The sequence below is a fragment of the Schistocerca piceifrons genome, chromosome 11 (assembly GCF_021461385.2).
Source record: "Schistocerca piceifrons isolate TAMUIC-IGC-003096 chromosome 11, iqSchPice1.1, whole genome shotgun sequence".
NCBI lineage: Eukaryota > Metazoa > Arthropoda > Insecta > Orthoptera > Acrididae > Schistocerca > Schistocerca piceifrons.
In genome coordinates, this window is record NC_060148.1 from 139,546,665 (window position 1) to 139,570,156 (window position 23,492).

At 43.8% G+C, this 23,492-nt stretch overlaps 1 protein-coding gene across 1 annotated transcript in view; it reads left to right on the forward strand.

Moving 5' to 3' along the window:
• The first annotated feature begins 1,357 nt into the window (after positions 1–1,357).
• The window catches only part of LOC124719814 (ankyrin-3-like), a 37,522-nt gene continuing 15,387 nt past the window's right edge, over positions 1,358–23,492 (forward strand). The window contains exons 1-3 of the mRNA XM_047245004.1: positions 1,358–1,466; positions 15,964–16,537; positions 20,482–20,628. Of these exons, the coding sequence (XP_047100960.1) occupies positions 1,358–1,466; positions 15,964–16,537; positions 20,482–20,628 (830 nt within the window). The remainder of the gene's footprint in view (positions 1,467–15,963; positions 16,538–20,481; positions 20,629–23,492) is intronic.

Sequence of the window (23,492 nt, forward strand, 5' to 3'; positions counted from 1 at the left end):
AGTTAAATACATCAAATCACCACAGACTTTGACGATACTCGTAATTTCGAAATAATACCGACCAGTACTTCATTTGTGTAGACTGTTGTATAACTAGTTTATTAATGCTGAGAGAGAGAGAGAGAGAGAGAGAGAGAGCAGAAGCATAAATGGTCATGAGTAAGCTATCGTTAAAAGAAATATGTCGTATGTCATAGTCCCGTTTTCCTGTTTTATGATGACAGTTACCTTTTATTTCTTTTTCCTAGTTCTTACGCTTGGAATTGTCGTAATGCATGCGATCTAATGCGTAGGATTTGGGTCTAAGAATTTAGTCGCTGTCATGTTCACGCCAGGTACACTCAGCTGTGAATGTCCCTGAGCTGTCGGAAGTTATTCCTAAAGCTGAAGACAGCGTCGTGTTTTATTTCGAGGCTCGTCTAAATGCGCTCGGACCTGCAGGCACAGAACATCGCGTATCCAGTGACATACGTACTGTTCTGTGAAGTGAGTAAGCTTTATTTTGCAGTTGTTGCCGGTAGTAATACCTTGAATTCAGTATAAAGAGCGGCAAAGTAGAGACTAGTATTACAATTAAATAGCCGCCCAGAACAAGGTTGTAACAGACAAAACTAATTTCCTTTTTCAGGAAGAAGGAAACGTTCTGTTGCACACAGGTTTATACTGCTAAAGATAAAGTTACAATGAAACAAGTGTACTGACCTCGTTATTTGACTAACAAGCACTTGTAAGGGTCACATGTAGATTAAAAAACAGGTACTTGAAAAATAATCTTGCTCTACATACCTCATCTGGTGATTTTGCCACTATTAACACCCCCTTCTTTGATACCTCTGTACACTACTGGCCATTAAAATTGCTACACCACGAAGATGACGTGCTACAGACGCGAAATTTAACCGACAGGAAGAAGATGCTATAATATGCAAATGATAAGCTTTCCAGAGCATTCACACAAGGCTGGCGCCGGTGGCGACACCTACAACGTGCTGACATAAGGAAAGTTTCCAACCGATTTCTCATAAACAAGCAGCACTTGACCGGCGTTGTCTGGTGAAACGTTGTTATGATGCCTCGTGTAAGGAGGAGAAATGCGTACCATCACGTTTCCGATTTTGATAATGGTCGGATTGTAGCCTGTCGCGATTGCGGTTTATCGTATCGCAACATTTCTCCTCGCGTTGGTCGAGATCCAACGACTGTTACCAGAAAATGGAATCTGTGGGTTCAGGAGGGTAATGCGGAACGCCGTGCTGGATCCCAACGGCCTCGTATCACTAGCAGTCGAGATGACAGGCATCTTATCCGCATAGCTGTAACGGATCGTGCAGCCACGTCTCGATCCAGGAGTGAACAGATGGGGGCGGGCGATGACGGCGGCAGCAGCAACACTGACGTCACGGCGCAGCGAAGAACGGCTTCGGTGAACAAAGTACCCACCACCACATTCCGCAAAGTCGTCTCAGGTTTGGATCTGTAGGTGGCTACTTAGTTACACTACGTGTCCCATCACGATATTAATTTTGTGGTGCTTTATGTTTACATCTGATTGATACACGAGAAGTGTGTTGGAAAAGAGCACTGTAACGTATTACGATCATGCACATGAGGGTAAACAGTTACATTCATGACCGTGCATTTTGTGTGCTTCATATCGTTTGAAAGCCATGTTTCACGCTGAGTCGGAAAACATTGGGGGCGTAAAAAATGTGTACACCACAGGAAGTTTTCCGGCAGAAGAACGTTTCCTTCAGCCTGTTAAAATGATACAGAAGTTTACATGTTGGCGTAATTTGACAACAGTAATTGTATAAATTTTGCATTCCAGTATAGATATCGTAAAAGTTGATTGTCGATTGGCGCGGACACACACACACATTAGAGTGGTCCTACAAGGGTTTAGTTTTTACCGACTGAGCTGCAGAACCATGGAAACATACTGAGGTGGCGGTGTTGGCCGGGAGATTTGCACCCGGGGTTGCTCGGCCGGTAGGAGAAAGCCGTCCCGTTTCACGCGACTCGGCCGACCTGCTCGGCGGTGGAGATGAGCTGAAGTTGTGGGGGCGGCGCAAACACCCATATCCCGAGAGAAGGAAATTAGCGACTCTGTCGGGAATCGAACCGTGGACGCTAACCACAGATTGCGGACACTGCTGTACCGACCGTGAACAAGAGTCGCTGTAGGATACGCTGTTTGGGACGCTCCTGGCCTCTTCCCTGCTAGACGGGGTCAGGTCAGATAAGGTGAGGAACTCGAAGTCTCCAGGGGGTGCGGACTTTACACTGTACGCGTCGTCTAGGAAGGTATTGCCCCAAATTTCAACCCGGAATGGGGTGAAAAGGGGAATGAAGGATGTTCTGAAAACTGGAATCTCCTTTCTCAGTCAGAAAATAATAAAAGAATACGTATTTCTGTTTTGCTGAAAATACAGCCCCGAAGGGAGTCAGATTGTTGTTGTTGTGGTCTTCAGTCCTGAGACTGGTTTGATGCAGGTCTCGATGCTACCTATCCTGTGCAAGCTTCATCTCCCAGTACTTACTGCAACCCACATCCTTCTGAATCTGCTTAGTGTATTCATATCTTGGTCTCCCTCTACCATTTTTACCCTCCACACTGCCCTCCGGTACTAAATTGGTGATCCTTTGATGCCTCAGAACATGTCCTACCAACCGATCCCTTCTTCTAGTCAAGTTGTGCCACAAACTTCTCTTCTCCCCAATCCTATTCAATACCTCCTCATTAGTTATGTGATCTACCCATCTAATCTTCAGCATTCTTCTGTAGCACCACATTTCGAAAGCTTCTATTCTCTTCTTGTCTATTTACCGTCCATGTTTCACTTCCGTACATGGCCACACTCCATACAAATACTTTCAGAAACGACTTCCTGACACTTAAAGCTATACTCGATGTTAACAAATTTCTCTTCTTCGGTAACGCTTTCCTTGCTATTGCTAGTCTACATTTTATATCCTCTATACTTCGACCATCATCAGTTATTTTGCTCCCCAAATAGCAAAACTCCTTACTACTTTAAGTGTCTCATTTCCTAATCTGATTCCCTCAGCATCACCCGACTTAATTCGACTGCATTCCATTATCCTCGTTTCGCTTTTGTTAATGTTCTCCTCCTCTCGAGACACTGTCCATTCCGTTCAACTGCTCTTCCAAGTCCTTTGCTGTCTCTGACAGAATCACAGTGTCATCGGCGAACCTCAAAGTTTTTATTTCTTCTCCATGGATTTTAATGCCTACTCCGAACTTTTCTTTTGTTTCCTTTACTGCTTGGTCAATATACAGATTGAATAACATCGGGGAGAGGCTACAACCCTGTCTCACTCCCTTCCCAACTACTGCTTCCCTTTCATGACCCTCGACTCTTATAACTGCCATCTGCTTTCTATACAAATTGTAAATAGCCTTTCGCTCCCCGTATTTTACCCCTGCCACCTTCAGAATTTGAAAGAGAGTATTCCACTAAACATTGTCAAAAGCTTTCTCTAAATCTACAAATGCTAGAAACGTAGGTTTGCCTTTCCTTAATCTTTGTTCTAAGATAAGTCATAGGGTCAGTATTGCCTCACGTGTTACAGCATTTCTACGGAATCCAAACTGATCTTCCCCGAGGTCGGCTTCTACCAGTTTTTCCATTCGTCTGTAAAGAATTCGCGTTAGTATTTTGCAGCTGTGACTTACTAAACTGATAGTTCGGTAATTTTCACATCTGTCAACTCCTGCTTTCTTTGGGATTGGAATTATTATATTCTTCTTGAAGTCTGAGGGTATATCGCCTGTTTCATACATCTTGCTCATCAGATGGTAGAGTTTTGTCAGGAATGGCTCTCCCAAGGCTGTCAGTAGTTCTAATGGAATGTTGTCTACTCCCAGGGCCTTGTTTTACAGTGCTCTGTCAAACTCTTCGCGTAGTATCATATCCCCCATTTTAGCTTCATCTACATCCTCTTCCCTTTCCATAATATTGTCCTCCAGAACATTGCCCCTGTATAGACCCTCTATATACTCCTTCCACCTTTCTGCTTTCCCTTCTTTGCTTAGAACTGGTTTTCCATCAGAGCTCTTGATATTCATACAGGTGGCTCTTTTCTCCAAAGCTCTCTTTAATTTTCCTGTAGGCAGTATCTATCTTACCCTAGTGAGATAAGCCTCTACATCCTTAAATTTGTCCTCTAGGCATCCCTGTTTAGCCATTTTGCGCTTCCTGTCGATCTCATTTTTGAGACGTTTGTATTCCTTTTTGCCTGCTTCATTTACTGCATTTTTATATTTTCTCCTTTCATCAATCAGATTCTGTATCTCTTCTGTTACCCACGGATTTCTACTAGACCTCGTCTTTTTACCTACATGATCTCATTTTTGAGACGTTTGTATTCCTTTTTGCCTGCTTCATTTACTGCATTTTTATATTTTCTCCTTTCATCAATCAGATTCTGTATCTCTTCTGTTACCCACGGATTTCTACTAGACCTCGTCTTTTTACCTACTTGATCCTCTGCTGCCTTCACTATTTCATCCCTCAAAGCTCCCCATTCTTCTTCTACTGTATTAATTTCCCCCATTCTTGTCAATTGTTCCCTTATGCTCTCCCTGAAACTCTGTACAGTCTCTGGTTCTTTCAGTTTTTCCAGGTCCTATCTCCTTAAACTCCCACCTTTTTGCAGTTTCTTCAGTTTTAATCTACAGTTCATAACCAATAGATTGTGGTCAGTCCACATGTGCCCCTGGAAATGTCTTACAATTTGAAACCTGGTTCCTAAATCTCTGTCTTACCATTATATAATCTTTCTGAAACCTTCTAGTATCTCCAGGGTTCTTCCATGTATACAGCGTTCTTTCATGATTCCTGAACCAAGTGTTAGCTATATTTAAGTTATGCTCTGTGCAAAATTCTACCAGACGGATTCCTCTTTCATTTCTTACCCCCAATCCATATTCACCTGCTATGTTTCCTTCTCTCTCTTTTCCTACTCTCGAATTCCAGTCACCCCTTGACTATCAAATTTTCGTCTCCCTTCACTAGCTGAATAATTTCTTTGATCTCATCATACAATTGATCAATTTCGTCATCATGTGCAGAGCTAGTTGGCATATAAACTTGTACTACTGTAGTAGGCATGGACTTTGTGTCTATGTTGGCCACAATAATGCGTTCACTATGCTGTTTGTAGTATCCTACAAACACTGCTTTTTGTTATTCATTATTAAACCTACTCCTGCATTACCCGTATTTGATTTTGTATTTATAACCCAGTATTCACCTGCCCAATAGTCTTGTTCCTCCTGCCACCGAACTTCACGGATTCCCACTATATCTTTAACCTATCCATTTCCCTTTTTAAATTTTCTCACCTACCTGACCGATTGAGGGATCTGACATTCCACGCTCCGATCCATAGAAGGCCAGTTTTCTTTCTCCCGATAACGCCGTCCTCTCGAGTCGTTCCCTCCCGGAGATCGGAATGGGGTACTATTGTACCTCCGGAATATTTTACCCAAGAGGACGCCATCATTTACCCATACAGTATAGCTGCATGCCCTCGGGACAAATTACAGCTGTTGTTTCCCTTGCTTTCAGCCGTTCACAGTACCACAAGAGCAAGGCCGTTTTGGTTAGCGTGAGAAGGCCAGATCAGTCAATCATCCAGACTGTTGCCCCTGCAGCTACCAAAGGCTGCTGCCCCTCTTCAGGAACCACACGTTTGTCTGGCCTCTCAACAGATACCCCTCCGTTGTGGTTGCACCTACAGTACGGCTATCTGTATCGCTGAGGTACGCAAGCCTCCCCACCAACGGCAAGGTCAATGGTTCATAGGGGGGGGGGGGGGGGGGAACTCGGGATAGAGACTAGATATAGCTAGGTGTTTTAGATACAAGTTATATGTGTCAAAGGGGGCCACGCATTGCTACCAATGGCCGTAACTTTGAACGTCATTTGGTGGTTAAAGTGATTTTTTAAAATGAGATCCTAATATTGGAGTTAAGATTAGAAAGATTTTACGCGGAAAATGATAAATTATTGGTTATGGCAAGGTTCAGTGCAGGTCGAACAAGCAAATACGTCTTCAAATCTAGCATGGATGAACTCTGAATATGAGGGATACAGTAGAATACAATGTTAGATACAAATCAGAAGAGCTATGCTGAGGGAAGACAGGCGAGGGACTCGCTTAGCGACTTGCAAACCAGTGATCTCAGGTTTATTTATACATGTTCTGTCTCCCAAACGTCCAAATCACATTTATACTTCATGATTCATTTATTTTTTCCAATAAACACGTCAGCTGAGACATAAAGGCCAAATCTCTTAGTTTCCATATCCAACGTCACTAATTGGAATTTCCATGAAACAAAACACAACTTGAGAATGACCTATAATTATCTGTAAGACCTTCATTATTGGTAATGATACATGATACTTTATGCGCCTTCCAGTTTGTATCTAACATTGAATTTTGCTGCATCTTCCGTATTGTGAATTAATCCATACTAGAACGAAAAAACATGATTATTTCATCTTCGTGGAACCTAGCCACGACCTCGAATTATGTGCCATTTTATTCCTAGAATTTGCTGCTCCTTTAAATTTTGAATGAAAAACTTGGTTTCCCATTCTAAAGATCACTTTGACCTCCAGATCACCTTGAAAATCACGTTCAAGGTTGTGTCAAGTTAGTAGCAATGGTTGACCCTTTTTGGCACCTACAACTTTCATCTAAAACACCTTGCTGTATCTCATCTCTATCCCGATCCGTTCCCCATAATGAATTAAACATGGATCTGCACAAGGTGAGCAGGGGAAGATGTTTTATCGATGCTTCAGCAGTAGTGGTGCTCCTCTTCGCGAGTATCGAAGCATTAACGGAATACAGAGAGGTCTTCTCTCCGCACCGTTGTTGACCAAAGTGGTTCAAGTAATGGCGACTTGGGAACTGCTCCTGAGAAAGGCCGACAGCCGATTGCGCCCCAGACTGTTGAAGAAGTTGCTGCTGCCGTGGCTGGGAATGCTGGCCGCGATGTGCGACTCCCACGCAGTGCACGAGCTGTGTCGCGGCAGCCGGACATCCCGCGGCCCGCCGTTTGCGAAGCGCCGTGAACAGCCGTGGAATGGTACCTCTAGGGCGGTTCCAGGCTGTCGTGGATGCAGGTGGTCTTCACACTGACGGAAGTTCGTAACGAGGAATGTAAACACTGAACGCAATTAACAACGTTTACCCTCTCATGTGGAAATTAAAATGCGATTTTTAATGGTTTGTTTACTGGTACTCTTCCCCATGTCCTCACAACCTCACAAATGTTTCAACATCGTTTCATTGCCCTAACATGACTCACTTTTCATGGGAGCCCTCTCGTGCAGTGAGTGTAACTACAAAAACCCCGACACACACACACACACACACACACACACACACACACACACACACACACACACACACACACACACACCAAAAGTTTGGCATCAGCCTGGTTCCCAGAACTCCTAAAGATAGACGATGACTGTGGATATTCTATCACAGACACAGTCCCTTTTAACTGTTCACAGACGTCACCAAACCCACACAAAAATGTAAACAACGATGCATGGGCAGCGCCTATTAGACTGAGCGGGTCCAACAGCCAATCAGTTCCAGCCATTCCACCTGGAAGGGGGTACATGGCTCGTGTTCTATGTAGTTCAGCCATGCCTAGACGGTAAATACCGCGGTTCGATCGCGTCCGCATTGCCCCTTTGTGCCAGGAAGGGCTCTCAACAAGGGAAGTGTCCAGGCATCTCGGAGTGAACCAAAGCGATGTTGTTCGGACATAGACGAGATGCAGAGAGACAGGAACTGTCGATGATGTGCCTCGCTCAGGCCGCAGTGGGTGACCGCTGCCTACGGATTATGCGTCGCAATAGCTCGGACAGCAACGCCACTATGTTGAACAATGCAATTTCGTGCAGCCACAGAACGTTGTGTTAAGACTCGCTGTGCGCAATAGACTGCATGATGCGCAACTTCACTCCCGACGTCCATCTTCGCAACCACGACACCGTGCAGCGCGGTACAGATGGGCCCAACAACATGCCGAATGGACCGCTCAGTATTGGCATCACGTTCTCTTCACTGTGAGTGTCGCATATGCCTTTAACCAGACTATTGCCCGAGACGTGTTTGGAGGCAACCCGGTCAGTCTGAACGACGTACGCCGCTGGTGGTCACGGAAGGCGCCGTCACTGCTGCAAGATACGTGAATGCCATCCTCCGACCGATAGTGCAACCGTATCGGTAGCATATTGGCGAGGCATTCGTCTTGATGGACGACAATTCGCGCCCCCATCGTGCAGATATTGTGAATGACTTCCATCAGGATAATGACATTGCTCGACTAGTGGCGAACACATTCTCCTGACATGAACCCTACAAAACATGCCTGGGACAGACTGAAAAGGGCTCTTTACGGACGACATAACCCACCAACCACTCTGACGGATCTACGCCGAATCGCCATTGAGGGGTGGGACAATCTGGACCAACAGTGCCTTGATCAACTTGTGGATAGTATGCCACGACGAATACAGGCATGCATCAATGCAAGAGGACGTGCTACTGGGTATTAGAGGTATTACAATCTGGACAACCACCTCTGAAGGTCTCGCTGTGTGGTGGTACATCATGCAATGTGTGGCTTTCGTGAGCAATAAAAAGGGCGGAAATGATGTTCATGTTGCTGTCTACTCCATTTTTCTGTACAGATTCCGGAACTCGCGGAACCCAGGTGAGGAAAGACTACTTTTGATTCTTAGTTTGTGAGATTAACAATTCTTCAGTTCGACTTTTATTGAAGTTAGAATTTTGCCTTGTGTAGGTTTTTCAGATGGATTTATTATACAAGCTTACGACCAAGAACTCAGTGGCAAAAAAAGTCAGTAGAAAGGGAAACAAGTCGGAGTAGAAAATTTTTACTTTTTATTCATTCGATGACTAATTTCGGGCCGAGACCCATTTTCAAATCATCATAAGTCAAAAACAGCATCCGATTATGTTATGACGTTTTCAAAATGGGTCTCGGCTCGAAACTGGTCATCGATTCAATAAGAAGTAAAAATTTGCAACTTGGGCTGTTTTTTTATGTACTGATGAATAGTAGTTGTTGCCCTAAGGTACTGCAGCATGCTGGAAGTTCGCAAAAGAAAATGTGTTTGTAAGGTGCAGTAGCTGCTGTTAATTTTTTCCAGAGGAAATCTGTTTCTCACATGTATAACACTCCAGAATGATTGCAGCTTGCCATACTTCAGACATTTGGTGGGTGATTTGATAAATATAATCGATACCTCTTGACTAGCTTTTTCCACTCAACTGATTAGTCATTCGACGGCTCTTCACTGATAAGGGATATGACTTTGAGCCACGAACAGGTTTTAAGCAGTCCTTTAAGGACTGCATGGTTTTCGGAGGTTGGTGGTTAGAGTGGAGAAGCAGAGCCACTTTGCCGGAGGACAGGAGAATCTCGCGTGTGTCTTTTTCAGCAGGAAGGGCGTCCTGGTTTTTAGCCGGGTGAAGTGTCTCATATGTTACTTACAATGCAATAGTGTTGCACAATCGCAGTTCCCCGACTAAGTGCATAAAGAAACTCATCGTATGTGTCAGTATGGGCACTGACTCTGTTGTGAGTAAGTCTGCCCATTGATCACTTCAAGATGTCTGCATACAGCGAAAAAAAAAAAACGATTGACAGCCGACCATTTATGTAGCCTCACAGTTGCATTTGTGTGCGCTGATGACGTGATGACGTTCAGAGGGAGCACATGGTCGTAATAAGGACTGAAAAAGCCACACACTATGGGTTTCTTCCAGTAACGACCGTTAAGTTCTAAATGTTCCTTTCAGCTCTGCAGGAAGTTTCAGTACAGTAATGCAAAGTCTATAGTTACCGCAGATGGATGATGTATTGCTCATAATTACGGACTCGTTATGTATTACCCGAGTTGTCTACGTGTGAGAGCAGCAAGGCCCTTACATTTACTGGAGGAACCAATCAGTTACAGTCCCTTAAAAGATAGTGTGATTCTTCCTCCTCCCAAACTGAGTCTCACTTATCTACTCCCTTGTAACGACTGTGAAGTGCATGGCAGTGGGTACATCCATCGTATCACTTACTAAGAGTTACTCATGGTCCATTCACGTTCAGGGGTGTGTGAAGAATCATTAAAGTGCCTCTGTGTGTGCAGTAATCAGTCTAAACTTGTCTTCGTGATCTGTGCGAGAGCCATACGAATGGAGTTAAGATGTATTCGCAGAGTCAGGATTTGACGTTGGTTTAGTTTCTAAATGTGTTTTTATGGAATATTGTCTCCTCCAGAAATCACCTGCACTCAGTGCAGTCCTTAGCTCCTCGAAAAGCATGCAGAATGGCAAAATTCTGGGCTGATTTAACAATTGCGGCATTCCAAAAAGACTTGAAAACAAAAGTCAGTGAAATCACTCACCCAGACTCAGTATAGAAACATTACTATAATGCATATAATGTCTCGTAATCAGCACGAAACACGCCGCGCAGTGTTTGTGTACGAAATAAAATGTTCATATTCGAATATCTCCTAAAATAAATCACTCACAAATCTCAAGCTCTCACAGAATATTCAGTACTGTAGTCGCTCTTTGTCAACGGTAAGAGAAGCAATAAAACGCGCAAATTTCGTTATTTTGGAATAAATTTGATCAGTGCGATTTAACATAGGCGTTTACCAGAAGATGGCTCCCGAACGACTTCATCAGCTCCTAGATCGGAGGCACAAAGCCATACTGATACGCACGGGATATGCTTCATTCCTATTGGCTAATATATTAAACAGCCAATCAGATCATTTCGAGCACTTGTATACTTAAGGTATTTTTAATGACAATCAGATTACTGCAGGTAATTTAGACTGGAAATCACGTAATTCCAAAACTAAATAAAATTTAATGAAGACAAAATTAGATTCCATTCCGCAACATAAATTACTTACAGATTTAATACTCAACGACCCTTCTGGCTGCCTTTTACAAAACCAAAGTAAGTCGGGCATACGTCACAAATTCCACAATTGTACAAGAAACGTTCTCACACATAGATTTACTTAATTTCCATATAATTTCAACGTATGTCCTCAGACCCAGCAAAACACTTACATAACCATAACACAATGAAATAATAATTTTCCAAAGTACTTTCTATTTAGTCAGAAATCTGTGGTAATGAAAAGAAAGAAAATTCCAGACAATTAGATTTTATGGACCTGTACTTCTGGTTGTAGTTTCAATTGATACTATAGATGAATCCATCACAGTCGTCCTTTAGGTAAAAATTTATATCTCCGAAAGTACTGAAGTTATTCACTTGAAATCAGCTGTGCCAGCGTGAGAACCAAAATTCTGCTCTCCTCCCAGCTCCGTGGTAAGCTACGCTTTCGATGTAAGATGACAATTCGTAATAATTAGCTACATTGCAAACCCAGAGGGTGGTTGAAAAAGTGTTCATATAGCTGACATGGCCAGTTTCATCTGGTTGTTTCATTAAACTGATAAAGCTGACCGAGTGAATAAACAGTTGACCAGCCACTCACGTCTTGCTGCATCAGTGACCTGCCCATCATCTGTGTACTGCTTGCCGTGGAGTACATCCTTCATTGGACCAAACAGACGGAAGTCGGAAGGTGCGAGATGCGGGTTGTTCAGCTCTGAGTGATCCACCGGTCACCTTGAAGGAGAGCACGTTCCCACATCGCAGGAGTCACAGCCGTCTTGCAGCTGACCGACACGCGGGGGTCGGCCAGATATGCACAACGTTGCTGCGACGATGGCGCTGCTAGGCCAGGCGTTGATCACCAGTAAGCTCTTCTGACGCTGACAGACACCTCGCACTACGACTCGCGGTGCTTCTGTTCACTGCCAAATCTCCTCAGACATTCTGCAAGCGGGTATGAACATCTTCGACGCTCTGGTTTTCATCCGAAAGAAACTCAGTGACAGCTCTCTGCTTGGGTCGCACCTCCTTTACGGACGCCACTTTGGAGGCTACATACGGTGGTGTCAGCTGTTGGAATTTCATGAAACTGTAGGGGCTGAAGTGGAATATTCCACGATGTCTCACAAATTCCGCATTTTCCCAACAGAAATTGGCCGAGAAAAAAGTGTAGCGTTGCAGATCGAATGCCCCCGTTGGACGATGATTATGCTTATGTATTTTAATCAGGGTCCTCGATCTTGGTGTGGCTAGATTCTTCACAATGCCTGTCTTCGTCTCAGCATCTGGTAGCAAGAAATGCGTGTGTTTGAGAATAACTCCTCCCTAGATTTCTCCCTGACGTCACTGGAAATTTGTTTAATATCGTTCTCGGCCGAAAACACTAACATCTTATTGATATCTGAGCTGGACGGAGAAGTCGTTACCACAGCCAGGACATACACACAGCCAAACCAGTTGCAGAAGTACTGGCTTGCACGCGAACTGGTTCCGAAAATGACGAAGAGATTAAGGAAATGCTTTTTGAGAGAGAAGAAATTGGTCAGATCGTTAAGCGAGATGAAAACTTGTGATGGGGCACTCGAAATCGATAGGCAGAATACGAAGCGGAAAAAAAGTTGGAGGAGAAAAGAAGTGAAGTAAGGGAATGAAAGGGTGATGGGGCAGTCGAAATCGATAGGCAGAATACGAAGCGGAAAAAAAGTTGGAGGAGAAAAGAAGTGAAGTAAGGGAATGAAAGGGGAAGCTGCCTGGCAAAATTTCGCACAGAGCACAATTTAACCACTAACAGTTGGTTTGAATCATGAAAGACAATTGTGTACATGGTAGGAGTCAGAATGCACCTCACTATTTGAGACATACTACATAGTCCTGATATTTACTATTACTTAACAAATAAAAATGTGCTCGGATGGAACCCTGCTTCTCTCATAATGACTCTGTAAATTGCTAATGTCCATTCCAATCAGCTGGAAATTTATTTCCTGAACCAGAGATTACGAGTTACAATTTTCATTTTAATCAACGACGTGGAAAGAAGTCCCCTCTTAACGAAACGAAGAAAGACATTGTTATCTAACAATCTATTCAGAGTACGATATATTGTCTTAGAAATATTGGATCATGGTTGGCTGTCTATTCAGAAAATACTGTCTGAAAAACTAGTTTCGTCGATTATTTGACTATTTCTGGACCAGTTGGTTGATAAAGACCAGATGCCATCAGACATGTGGAATTACAGTGGAAGGCCCCATCACATCGAAAACGCCTCTGAGGGGTGGAAGAAAGTGATCTATTAATATCAAAAGCTCAGCCAAATGTTTACTCATTAATAAAAAACCTTAGAGAGGGCGTAGAGTGCTTTTGCTGATTAATTTCGAATTTGGATGGAAAAAGAATAAAGAAGTTTGCAATTCATACTGATGAGACGACTGTAATGATTCCAAATTGATGGCACCGTGAAATCGTTTCTGACTTGTGTGACCCACACACGGAAATTGCACTGCAGAAGAAAACATCACCACCATTGGAAATTATATAAATATTGAAAAGTAGTTTAATGCACGTCGTACTCATTGGAAAGCTTGTAAACAACTTTAATGATGGACGAAGTGAGACCACTTCCTCATGGTTTTCCTGGGAAATGAGACACAGACAGCTAAATACCTGTTGCAATTTGTGGAACATTCGGTAATGAAGACCGGTAGGGCTACCTGAAAGGTCATGCCTCTTCTAGGGCACCATCACGGCACTCCTATTGAGAGACACTCTATGAAGAAAAACCTGTGTAGGTGGACAGCAAACAGAAAACCGGTCCAGAAGACACAAATGACAAGCAGCCACGTCCACTCATTCGCCCTTCGTCTGCAGACCACTGCACAGTGTGTGGTCGAACCACTGTCCTCCCGAATGAGAGCCCAGAGTGTCTCACCGCCGCGCCCTGCATATCCAGTCCACTACTTGCATTTCACACACGTTTCTCTGCCGGTTACATGGCGCAGACACGCACGAAGATAGTGTCTCCAAAATATGCTGAAGGTGATCGGGACCATTGCTCTCTGTCTACTAATAATTCAGACACGATCCCGCTCAGTATCTTGGCAAATCTGTGATTACCTAGAAAACCGTTTGAGTGAAAGAATCTGCGAAAGCTCAGTGTAAACTACAGTCGCATTGTGAGTGTCACAATAAAGTAGAATACTACACCACTGATCTCAGGATACGTTAAACATTTATAAGACAATGACGTCTGATTCTTAGACGAGGAACATATCGATGCTCGAAGACTGTATGGAAATGTAAACGGCTTTACAGCTTTTACCGCTTCGTTTATTTACATGCAGCACCACTTGGATGTAGGAAAATACGGCAATAATACCTGTAAACAACAGTAAAAAGTCGTTCATTATGCGATTACAACGCCAGTGTCCAAAGTTTTGAGCCTATAACATTGAGTGCATACTTGGAATGGGGAGGCGAAAAAACCACAAAGCGATGTAAAACGGAAGCAAATGTACAATTAACTAATGAGGGATGGGGAAGGAAGACTCGGGTTGGTCGGGTGGCTTCCAGGCAGTGTACGTGTTGGCCTGCGACCCTGAGGTGACCTCCGGCGCTACACTCCGTACAGCACTGCCTCGGCGTCTCGATCCACGTCGAGCGGGCGCGACAGAAGCCTTGGGACGAATTCTTAGGCGCCCTGCTGGCACCGTAACGGTCCGGCAGACGTCTTACGCTGGTGGAATGGAGATAAGTCGGCACGTTTCGAAAAAAGTGCACGCCGTTCTCGTGAACCCCACTTGTCTGAATTTCGGAAACCAGTTTACACTGTAGGGTGTGGAACTATTTCACTGACTCCGTCGTTTGCCCCTCATACGACCAGGAGAGTGAAGAGTGATGTCGGAGCTGTGACAGAGCTTACTTTGGTTTAGCCATGACGTATGTCATCTAATAAGTATCCGAACGTTCTGTGGAGCAAAGATGCTATTCAAACACGTCCACGCCAAAAGGAGATACAAATATATATTTGTGCGAAAGTTCCACAACACACGTTCTGGAAATGGAGCAACGAGTTTCATTTCTAAACTGCTCAACCTGGAAATACCTGGGTACACCATAGCTTGCAACATTCGGATAAAATGGCGACATGATTTATGATTGTATTATGCAGCATTCTTTACGATGGAGGTGGGCGCTGAATCTTTTTCTTAAGAAAGAAGACACAGATATCAGTCTGTTAAAAGGAGAGTTAAACATACTAATGAATTTAGACTCTTACAGTGGTTCAGAACGGTTCAAATGGCTCTGAGCACTATGAGACTTAACATCGGAGGTCATCAGTCCAATAGAACCTAGAACTACTAAAACCTAACTAACCTAAGAACATCACACACATCCATACCCGAGGCAGGATTCGAACCTGCGACCATAGCAGGCGCGCGGTTCCGGATTGAAGCGCCTAGAACCGCTCGGTCAAGGGGGCCGGTCAAGTTTAATCGTGCCTACCCTGAGACATTCACCGAGGAAAATGATTTCTGCATTACATGTACATTGCTTCTGATGTGTGACTGATATGTGGAACCTGAGATAAGGAGGAAGAAAATTTTTCTCAGAGGTGCCACGAGCTTGGATTTAAATAAAAGTCCTGTAACTTTAGTGCTGAAAGAAGTTTGTTGCTTTGCCATTTTTTTGCTATGTCATATATAAACCATCTTTTGACTGAGAACGATAACATTTTTAGAAGGTGAAAGCAGTTTATCATAGTACGACGCTGGTAGTTACAAACCTTAGGTGATCACGAAGCAGTACGGACCCTTGTCATTTGAAGGAAACTGGTGACGTAATTGATTTAGGGTGGACAACACTCACCAGCTGTTGTTTCATTTCATACAGGTATGCATGCGCCTCGTACAAGTGTTGAGGGTACAGTGTGAGGGCTGCTCAGTGGTACTGTGTTTCAGGACCACCCACCATGTCGGCAGTTACGGAGGTTCAGAACACCACAACCGAGGCCCTGGCCGCCCTGCTAGACGGGGGTGACGGCGCCCTGGTGACGCTGGTGGCGGGCGAGACGAGGGTGGCGGCTCACAGGGCGGTGCTGGCAGCTGCGAGCCCCGTGTTCGCAGCGATGTTCGCGCACGACATGCTGGAGGCCAGCTGCGGCCAGGTGAGCATCGACGACGTGGAGGGCCCGGTGCTGAGGCTCCTGGTGGCCTACGCGTATACCCTGCGGGCCCCCCAGCTGCCCGACACGGCCCCCCAGCTGCTCTCAGCGGCCGACAAGTACGGCTTGTCGGGCCTGAAGGCTGCCTGCGAGCGGCAGCTGATCTCGCAGTTGGCCGTCGAGACCGCAGCGGCGACGGCCGTCACGGCAGTGAGGCACTCGTGCCCGGACGCCACGAGGGCTGCCGTCGCCTTCATAAAGGACCACCTGCAGGTGATGGCCACGCAGGGCTGGGCGGACGCTGTGCTCGAGTACCCACAAGAAGTCATTGAAGTCAGCAGAATGCTCGGTGAGCCACCATCAGAAGCCAGGTAAGCACGATTCCCTTTTTGCCAGTGCTAGTGTGAATTTGACGTCGCCCTTGCTTTGTTCGTCATCTACTTACTGATCGCCAGTCACGATGCTAAGTCTCTCGCTGTTTTCACTTCTTCTGCTTCTTATCAATTTCGCCTTTCTCTGATTTACTCCGATTCCATATTCTGTACGTATTAGACTGTTCATTCCATTCAGCAAACCCTGTAATTCTTCTTCACTGTCACCGAGAGAATCAGTCATCAGCAAAACTTATGATATCATTTCACCCTGAATTTTAATTCCACTCTTCAATCTTTCCATTATTTCCGTCATCGCTTCTTCGGTATATAGATTGAACAGTAGAGCGAAAGATTACATCTCTGTCTGACACCCTTCCTAACCCGAGTGCTTCGTTCTTGGTCTTCCACTCTTATTTTACCTTCTTGCCTCTTGTACATATTGCAAATTACACGACTTCTCCTATGGCTTACCCGTATTTTCTCAGAATTTCAAACATCTTGCAACATTTGTTATTGCCGAACGCTTTCTCCAGGACCACAAATCCTATGAACGTCATGGAACTTCAATTTTCTTTTCCATTCTCCTGTGTATTATCCTTGTCAGAAACGTGGATGCTTCAGCTGTTAACCTGATTGTGCGATAATTCTCACACTTCTCTGCTCTTGCAGTCTTCCAAATCGTGATGATTGAGAGAAATATAAAGTCAGATTGTATATTGCCAGACTCATACATTCTACACACCAGTGAGAATAGACCTTTTGCCACCTCCCCCAATGATTTTAGAACTTCTGATTGAATGTTGTCTATACCTTATGCCTTCTTTGATTTTAAATTTTTCAAAGCGGTTTTAAATTCTGATTCTAATCACCAATATTTTCCGTACCGACTCCTGCTTGTTCTTCTGTCATGCCATCGGACAAGTTGTTCCAATCAGAGAGGCCTTCAGTGTACTCTTTCCAACTATCCGATCTCGCCTCTGTATTTAACACTGGAATTCCCATTGTGCTCTCAATGTTACCACGCTTGCTTTTAATTCTGTGGAAGATTGCTTTGACTTTCCTATATGCTGCATCAGTCGTCCCAAGAATCATTTCTTCTTTGATTTCTTCACATTTTTCGTGCAGCCATTTCACCTTAGCTTCTCTGCACTTCCTATTCATTTCATCCTTAAGTGACATATTTTTCTATTACTGAATTTTCCTGAATATTTTTGAACTTCTTTCTTTGATTGATCAACTGAAGGATTTCTTATATTTTCCATGGTTTCTTCGCAGTTAGCTTCTTTGTACCTACGTTTTTCTTTCCAACTTCTGTTACTGTCGTTGTTAGATACCCATTCCTCTTCGACTGAACTACCTATTGAGCTGCTTATTATCGCAGTATCTGTAGCCTCAGAGAACATAAATCTCATCTCTTGTTTCCTTAGCACTACTGTATTCCGCTTCTTTGTACATCGATTGCTCCTGACGAGTCTCGTAAAATTCAGCCTACTCTTCATCACTGCTAAATTGTTATGAGTCTATATGTACTCCTGGGTATGCTTTACAGTCCAGTATCTGATTTCAAAATGTTTGCCTGACAATAATATAGTGTGACTTTAAACCTCCCATATTTCGGTCCTTTTCCAAGTATACCCATTGTCTCAAGATTCTTGACTAGACTATACCAGCTATTAGTAGGATAAATTTACTGTAGAACTTAACTAGCCTTTCTTCTCTCCTATTCCTATTATCAAGCACATATTTTCATGTAACCCTTTCTTCTACTCCTTCCCGTACGGTTGCGTTTCAATACCTCCATGACTATTACATATGTACCGAATTACCTGTTCAATATCCTCATACTTTCTCTCTCTCTCCACCTTCAACTTGCGACGTCATCATGTATACCTGAACTATGGATGTTGTTGGTTTGCTGTCGATTCTCACGAGAACATCTATACTCATCCGGTCACAGAATCTCACTTTCTGCCCTGCCTTTCTATTGATACTGAATCCTACTCCTGTTATCTGCTGCTGTTGCTACTACCCTATTCTCATGTGGACAGAAATCTTTTCCCCTTTCCCATTCCCACATCACTGACACCCACTATAGCAACATATGTCCTCAGCATTTCCCTTTTCTTATTTTCTGGCTTCTCAACCACATTCGAACTCCTCACTTTCCAGCTCCCGAATCATACAATGTTGGTTACTCAACCTTTTTCTCGTGGTCATCTCCCCCTTGGGCCTCCTCGCCTGGAGGTTTGAATGTGGGACTAGTCTTTTGCCAATGGAGAGACCGTTATGGCTCTTATTGAATCACATGACACATGTCATGTTGATGCACGTTACGTATCTTTATGCAGTATCTTGACCTTCTGTATGCTCATGTTGTTGGTCATTGCCAATTCGTCCTCATTTAGGAGCAGTTTCCAGCCTCAAGGGAAAGAGTGCCCTGAACCTCTGTGGGCCCCTCCGCCCTCTTTGGAAAGGCTGTTGGCCGTAAGAGGGTGACACCTTATGCTGCAAGTCTTCAGACACCAATGCTGATTATTCTTATTCAAAATTTAAGCGACTGAGAGGTTCGAACCCGGGACTGAGGACTTTCCTGATTACTAAAAGAGACGCTACCCCTGGGTGACTAGCCCCAAAGAGCAGGGTATGACTCCCTGAGATATCCAGTAAAGCAGGAGCTATGAGCAATGGGGCTAGTCATGCACACTGGAGGCAAACAAGAAGAGAATACTCCAGCGAGCACAATAACATTGTCACACTCAATGCTGTGCCTTACAATCACATTTCCTTCTCGTCTCTGTTCAGCTATCGCCCTGAATATTTTCTGTGCATTCCCTTTCACTAAACAAACAAACAATCTCTGCCCTCCTGCCTTGTTTGAAGTTCTCCGTGGCGTTACCAGAGGTCGTCCAGGGATGCCTATCAGATTTCCTGCTACTGGAATACAGCAGGTGTACGACATATCACCCACAACGTCAGTATTGATGTGACGTTCTCATCCAGCTATCATTTGGTGCCTCTGTCTCTTGGATACATTTACTCCATACAAGTCTATTTCGTTTCCTTTTCAACTTTTTTAAAATCCATATTCAATAGACTACAGGTTACTTCACAAGTTGGAACCATTGTCCATCAGATAAAATTGCATACACGGCCTAACCCATTTTTTTTTCTTTTAATGGTGGTCTGTACTGTAAATTGCTCACCAAGAAAATTGTTTAAGAAACACATCACCACTGCTGTCTTTTCCAGGAATCGAATTATGAATACGTTGGACATTTAGTCCTATTTGCTTTATTGAAATGCAAATTTTGAATATACTCTCCATAAATTTTATAGCATAGCTCTTGTAATTCTTGACCATCTTCTTCATTCCCTCAGGCTCCACATCAAACAACCCCTGCATATCCATGACCATATAATTTCAACAGTAAGTTGATGCCCCAACTTATCAGTTTGTTTCCCTATCACTGGCTCTCTCTCTCTCTCTCTCTCTCTCTCTCTCTCTCTCTCTCTCTCTCTCTCTCTCTCTCTCTCTCTTCCTCCAGTGATATAATTCAGCATCCATATATCAGTTTTCAGATTACCTCACAACCAAAAGTAGCAGCCAGTTGACTTTAACTGCTTCTAAATTCTGTCTGATAGTTGTTCTGTCAGGGCAGCAATATTGTGGCCCTGCCCTTATGTTTGGGATTTGGTTTATGCTTCATTGTGAACAATTTGTTGTTTTGCATCTTAAGCTACGCCAGTGGGGAATATAGCAGAAGTAGTGCAGAAAAAGACCAGTTAATTGGTGGTACAGTCACGTTAAGTGACGGGCTGGTGTTGTTGGCACTGAGTGTTCTGTTGCCCCGGTGGACAGTCCCTCAGCCGCACCGCCTGCAGTGAACATCCCCCTGGCCCCTGTGTGAACACGCCCACCCACACAGTGTTTCTCTGTGCAGCTCGCCGACCGCCACAGGGGGCGGGTCCACCCCCAACTCTGACCGTCAACCCCACAGCGGCCACAGCCGGACTCCTGCTGCAGCTGCGCCTCCCACGTCTGCCCGACACACCCCTCCACCTGATGACGCAGCCGCCTCGCGCTTCCGGTGAGTTGTGTTGCCAGACGTGCCCAAGTCTTACCCTCACAGTACTGCTTATTTTGGCACTAACCAGCCGATATAGTAAATAAAATAAGATACAAATTCCTTCAGTTTTTGGCTAGAGGTTACAGTTGCCATTAAACATTACTCCTTTTTATGGCTATGATATTTTGAAGATTGAGCACATATGCAGAAGATTTGTTGTTTTCTGTATCTGCCGTGAGAATTACGTTCAATTCAGTCACTCAACTGTAGTTACGTAGGAAGTGTCGCATACAAATCATACCTGTTCCCAAAGACTCTTTATATATTGTGTTAAATCTAGATTTTGTTTTTAGTGATGATTGTGTATCTTACAAATTGATTCTGAACGAAATAGGTGTGGAAATGGGACTTTTCAGACAATTCCCCTCAACAAAATCTATGTGAATATTTGGAGGTATAAGTTATTGAAGACACTGAAGAAGAAATGGCGAAAATAAGGTAAACAGAAATACAAGTAATAATGACAAAAAGTTAATATTTAGTACAGTAATGAAGCTACAGCTTGTTTTGCGTATGTCTTAAAATGTAATTCGAATATTCCTTAAATGGTTCTCTGGTCAGTTACATCTGTAGTGACTATTGGAAATCTGTGCCGCACTGGAACAGGAACCCAGATTTGCTGCTTATTGCAGGCAGTCTCCTTGAACAGTAGGCTCCCTGAGCACACCGCCACTTCTGACTCAGTGTCTCATCGACACTTCTACTAGAGTTTATCCCGGGGGACATGTGGGAAGAGCAGCAAAAGGGAAATCGAATGGGTGGATGTTATCCTACTGCAGAGGATGTACATGAGAATCTCTGGTGGTAGTGTTTGCAAACCATGGGTAATAAACATCATCCACAATGGAAATTCCAGTTAAGCCAGCAAATGCACTCAGCTGGTCTAATGGTTGAGGTACCTGCTCTAGAGAAGTGGGAAATCCAGTGGATGTGGCTGAGTGGAGATGCGTACAGCACTGTATGGATCGTCAGTTGTAAACAAATTCCTGCAACTGATGGATGATGGAGGTCACCAGGTGTGATGAGTAGTGGTTTTAGTTCACCGAGGAGAAGTTTTGCATAATTCCATGGCATAGTGAACTTTTATTTTTAGAAATGAGCAACCGAAGTGGGCAAAGATAGTTGGTCCTACTGAAAAACAAAAATAAATAAATATATATATATATATATATATAACCAACAGCAGAGTTTCCACAGTGATGATGGTGCCACTAAACCAGAGTTACTAAATACAGCTGTCCTTAATTCCTTCACGAAAAAAGACGAGGTAACTATTCAAGAATTCGAAACCAGAACAGGGGTTAGCATGAGTGACATAAAACTATATATCTGAGGTGTTGTGAAACAACTCAAATCACTTAAGAAAGGCAAGTCTTCTGGTCCAGATGGAATACGAATCAGGTTCCTTTCAGAGTATGCAGACACTATAGTGCATTTCTTAGCAATCATATACAACTGTTCACTTGGCGAAAGGTCTGTTCCTAAAGAATGGATAGTAGCACAGGTCACACCAATACTCAAGAAAGGAAATAGGAGTAATCTATTGAATTACAGATGCATATTACTGACATCAATTTGCAGTAGGATTTTGGAGAATATACTGTACTCTAACATGACTCACCTTGAAGAATATGACTTATCGATACATAACCAACACGGATTCAGAAAATATCGTTCTTGTGCAACACAGCTAGCTATTTATTCGTATGAAGCAATAAGTGCTGTCGACAAGGGATCTAAGATCGATTCCATATTCCTAGATTTCCAGAAGGGTTTTGATACCATTCCTCACAAGAAACTATTACATCGTGTATACGGCCCGGAAGATCCGAGAAAGACCCAGCAATTTTTCATCCGCGAGAAAACCGAGAAAAACGGGAATTTTCTAGAATCCCGGGAGTTTTTCATTGATTTAGTTTTCAGTTAATTTTTTGTCATTTTGACTGGTAATAACAGATGTTCTAACAATGGACATTACTGTATCCCGCTACTGCAGAATAATACTGCAGCAACAAAATATCAAAATATGAACGAGAGAATGAAATGTAAATTGCAAAGGAAATATATATATATATATATATATATATATATATATAGGGAAACATTCCATGTGGGAAAAATATATCTAAAAACAAAGATGATGATGACTTACCGAACGAAAGTGCTGGCAGGTCGACAGACACACAAACATACACACGAAATTCAAGCTTTCGCAACAAACTGTTGCTTCATCAGGGAAGAGGAAAGGAGAGGGAAAGACGAAAGGATATGGGTTTTAAGGGAGAGGGTAAGGAGTCATTTCCCTTACCCTCTCCCTTAAAACCCACATCCTTTCGTCTTTCCCTCTCCTTTCCTCTTCCCTGATGAAGCAACAGTTTGTTGCGAAAGCTTGAATATCGTGTTTATGTTTGTGTTTGTGTGTCTGTCGACCTGCCAGCACTTTCGTTCGGTAAGTCACATCATCTTTGTTTTATATACACTCCTGGAAATGGAAAAAAGAACACATTGACACCGGTGTGTCAGACCCACTATACTTGCTCCGGACACTGCGAGAGGGCTGTACAAGCAATGATCACACGCACGGCACAGCGGACACACCAGGAACCGCGGTGTTGGCCGTCGAATGGCGCTAGCTGCGCAGCATTTGTGCACCGCCGCCGTCAGTGTCAGCCAGTTTGCCGTGGCATACGGAGCTCCATCGCAGTCTTTAACACTGGTAGCATGCCGCGACACCGTGGACGTGAACCGTATGTGCAGTTGACGGACTTTGAGCGAGGGCGTATAGTGGGCATGGGGAGGCCGGGTGGACGTACCGCCGAATTGCT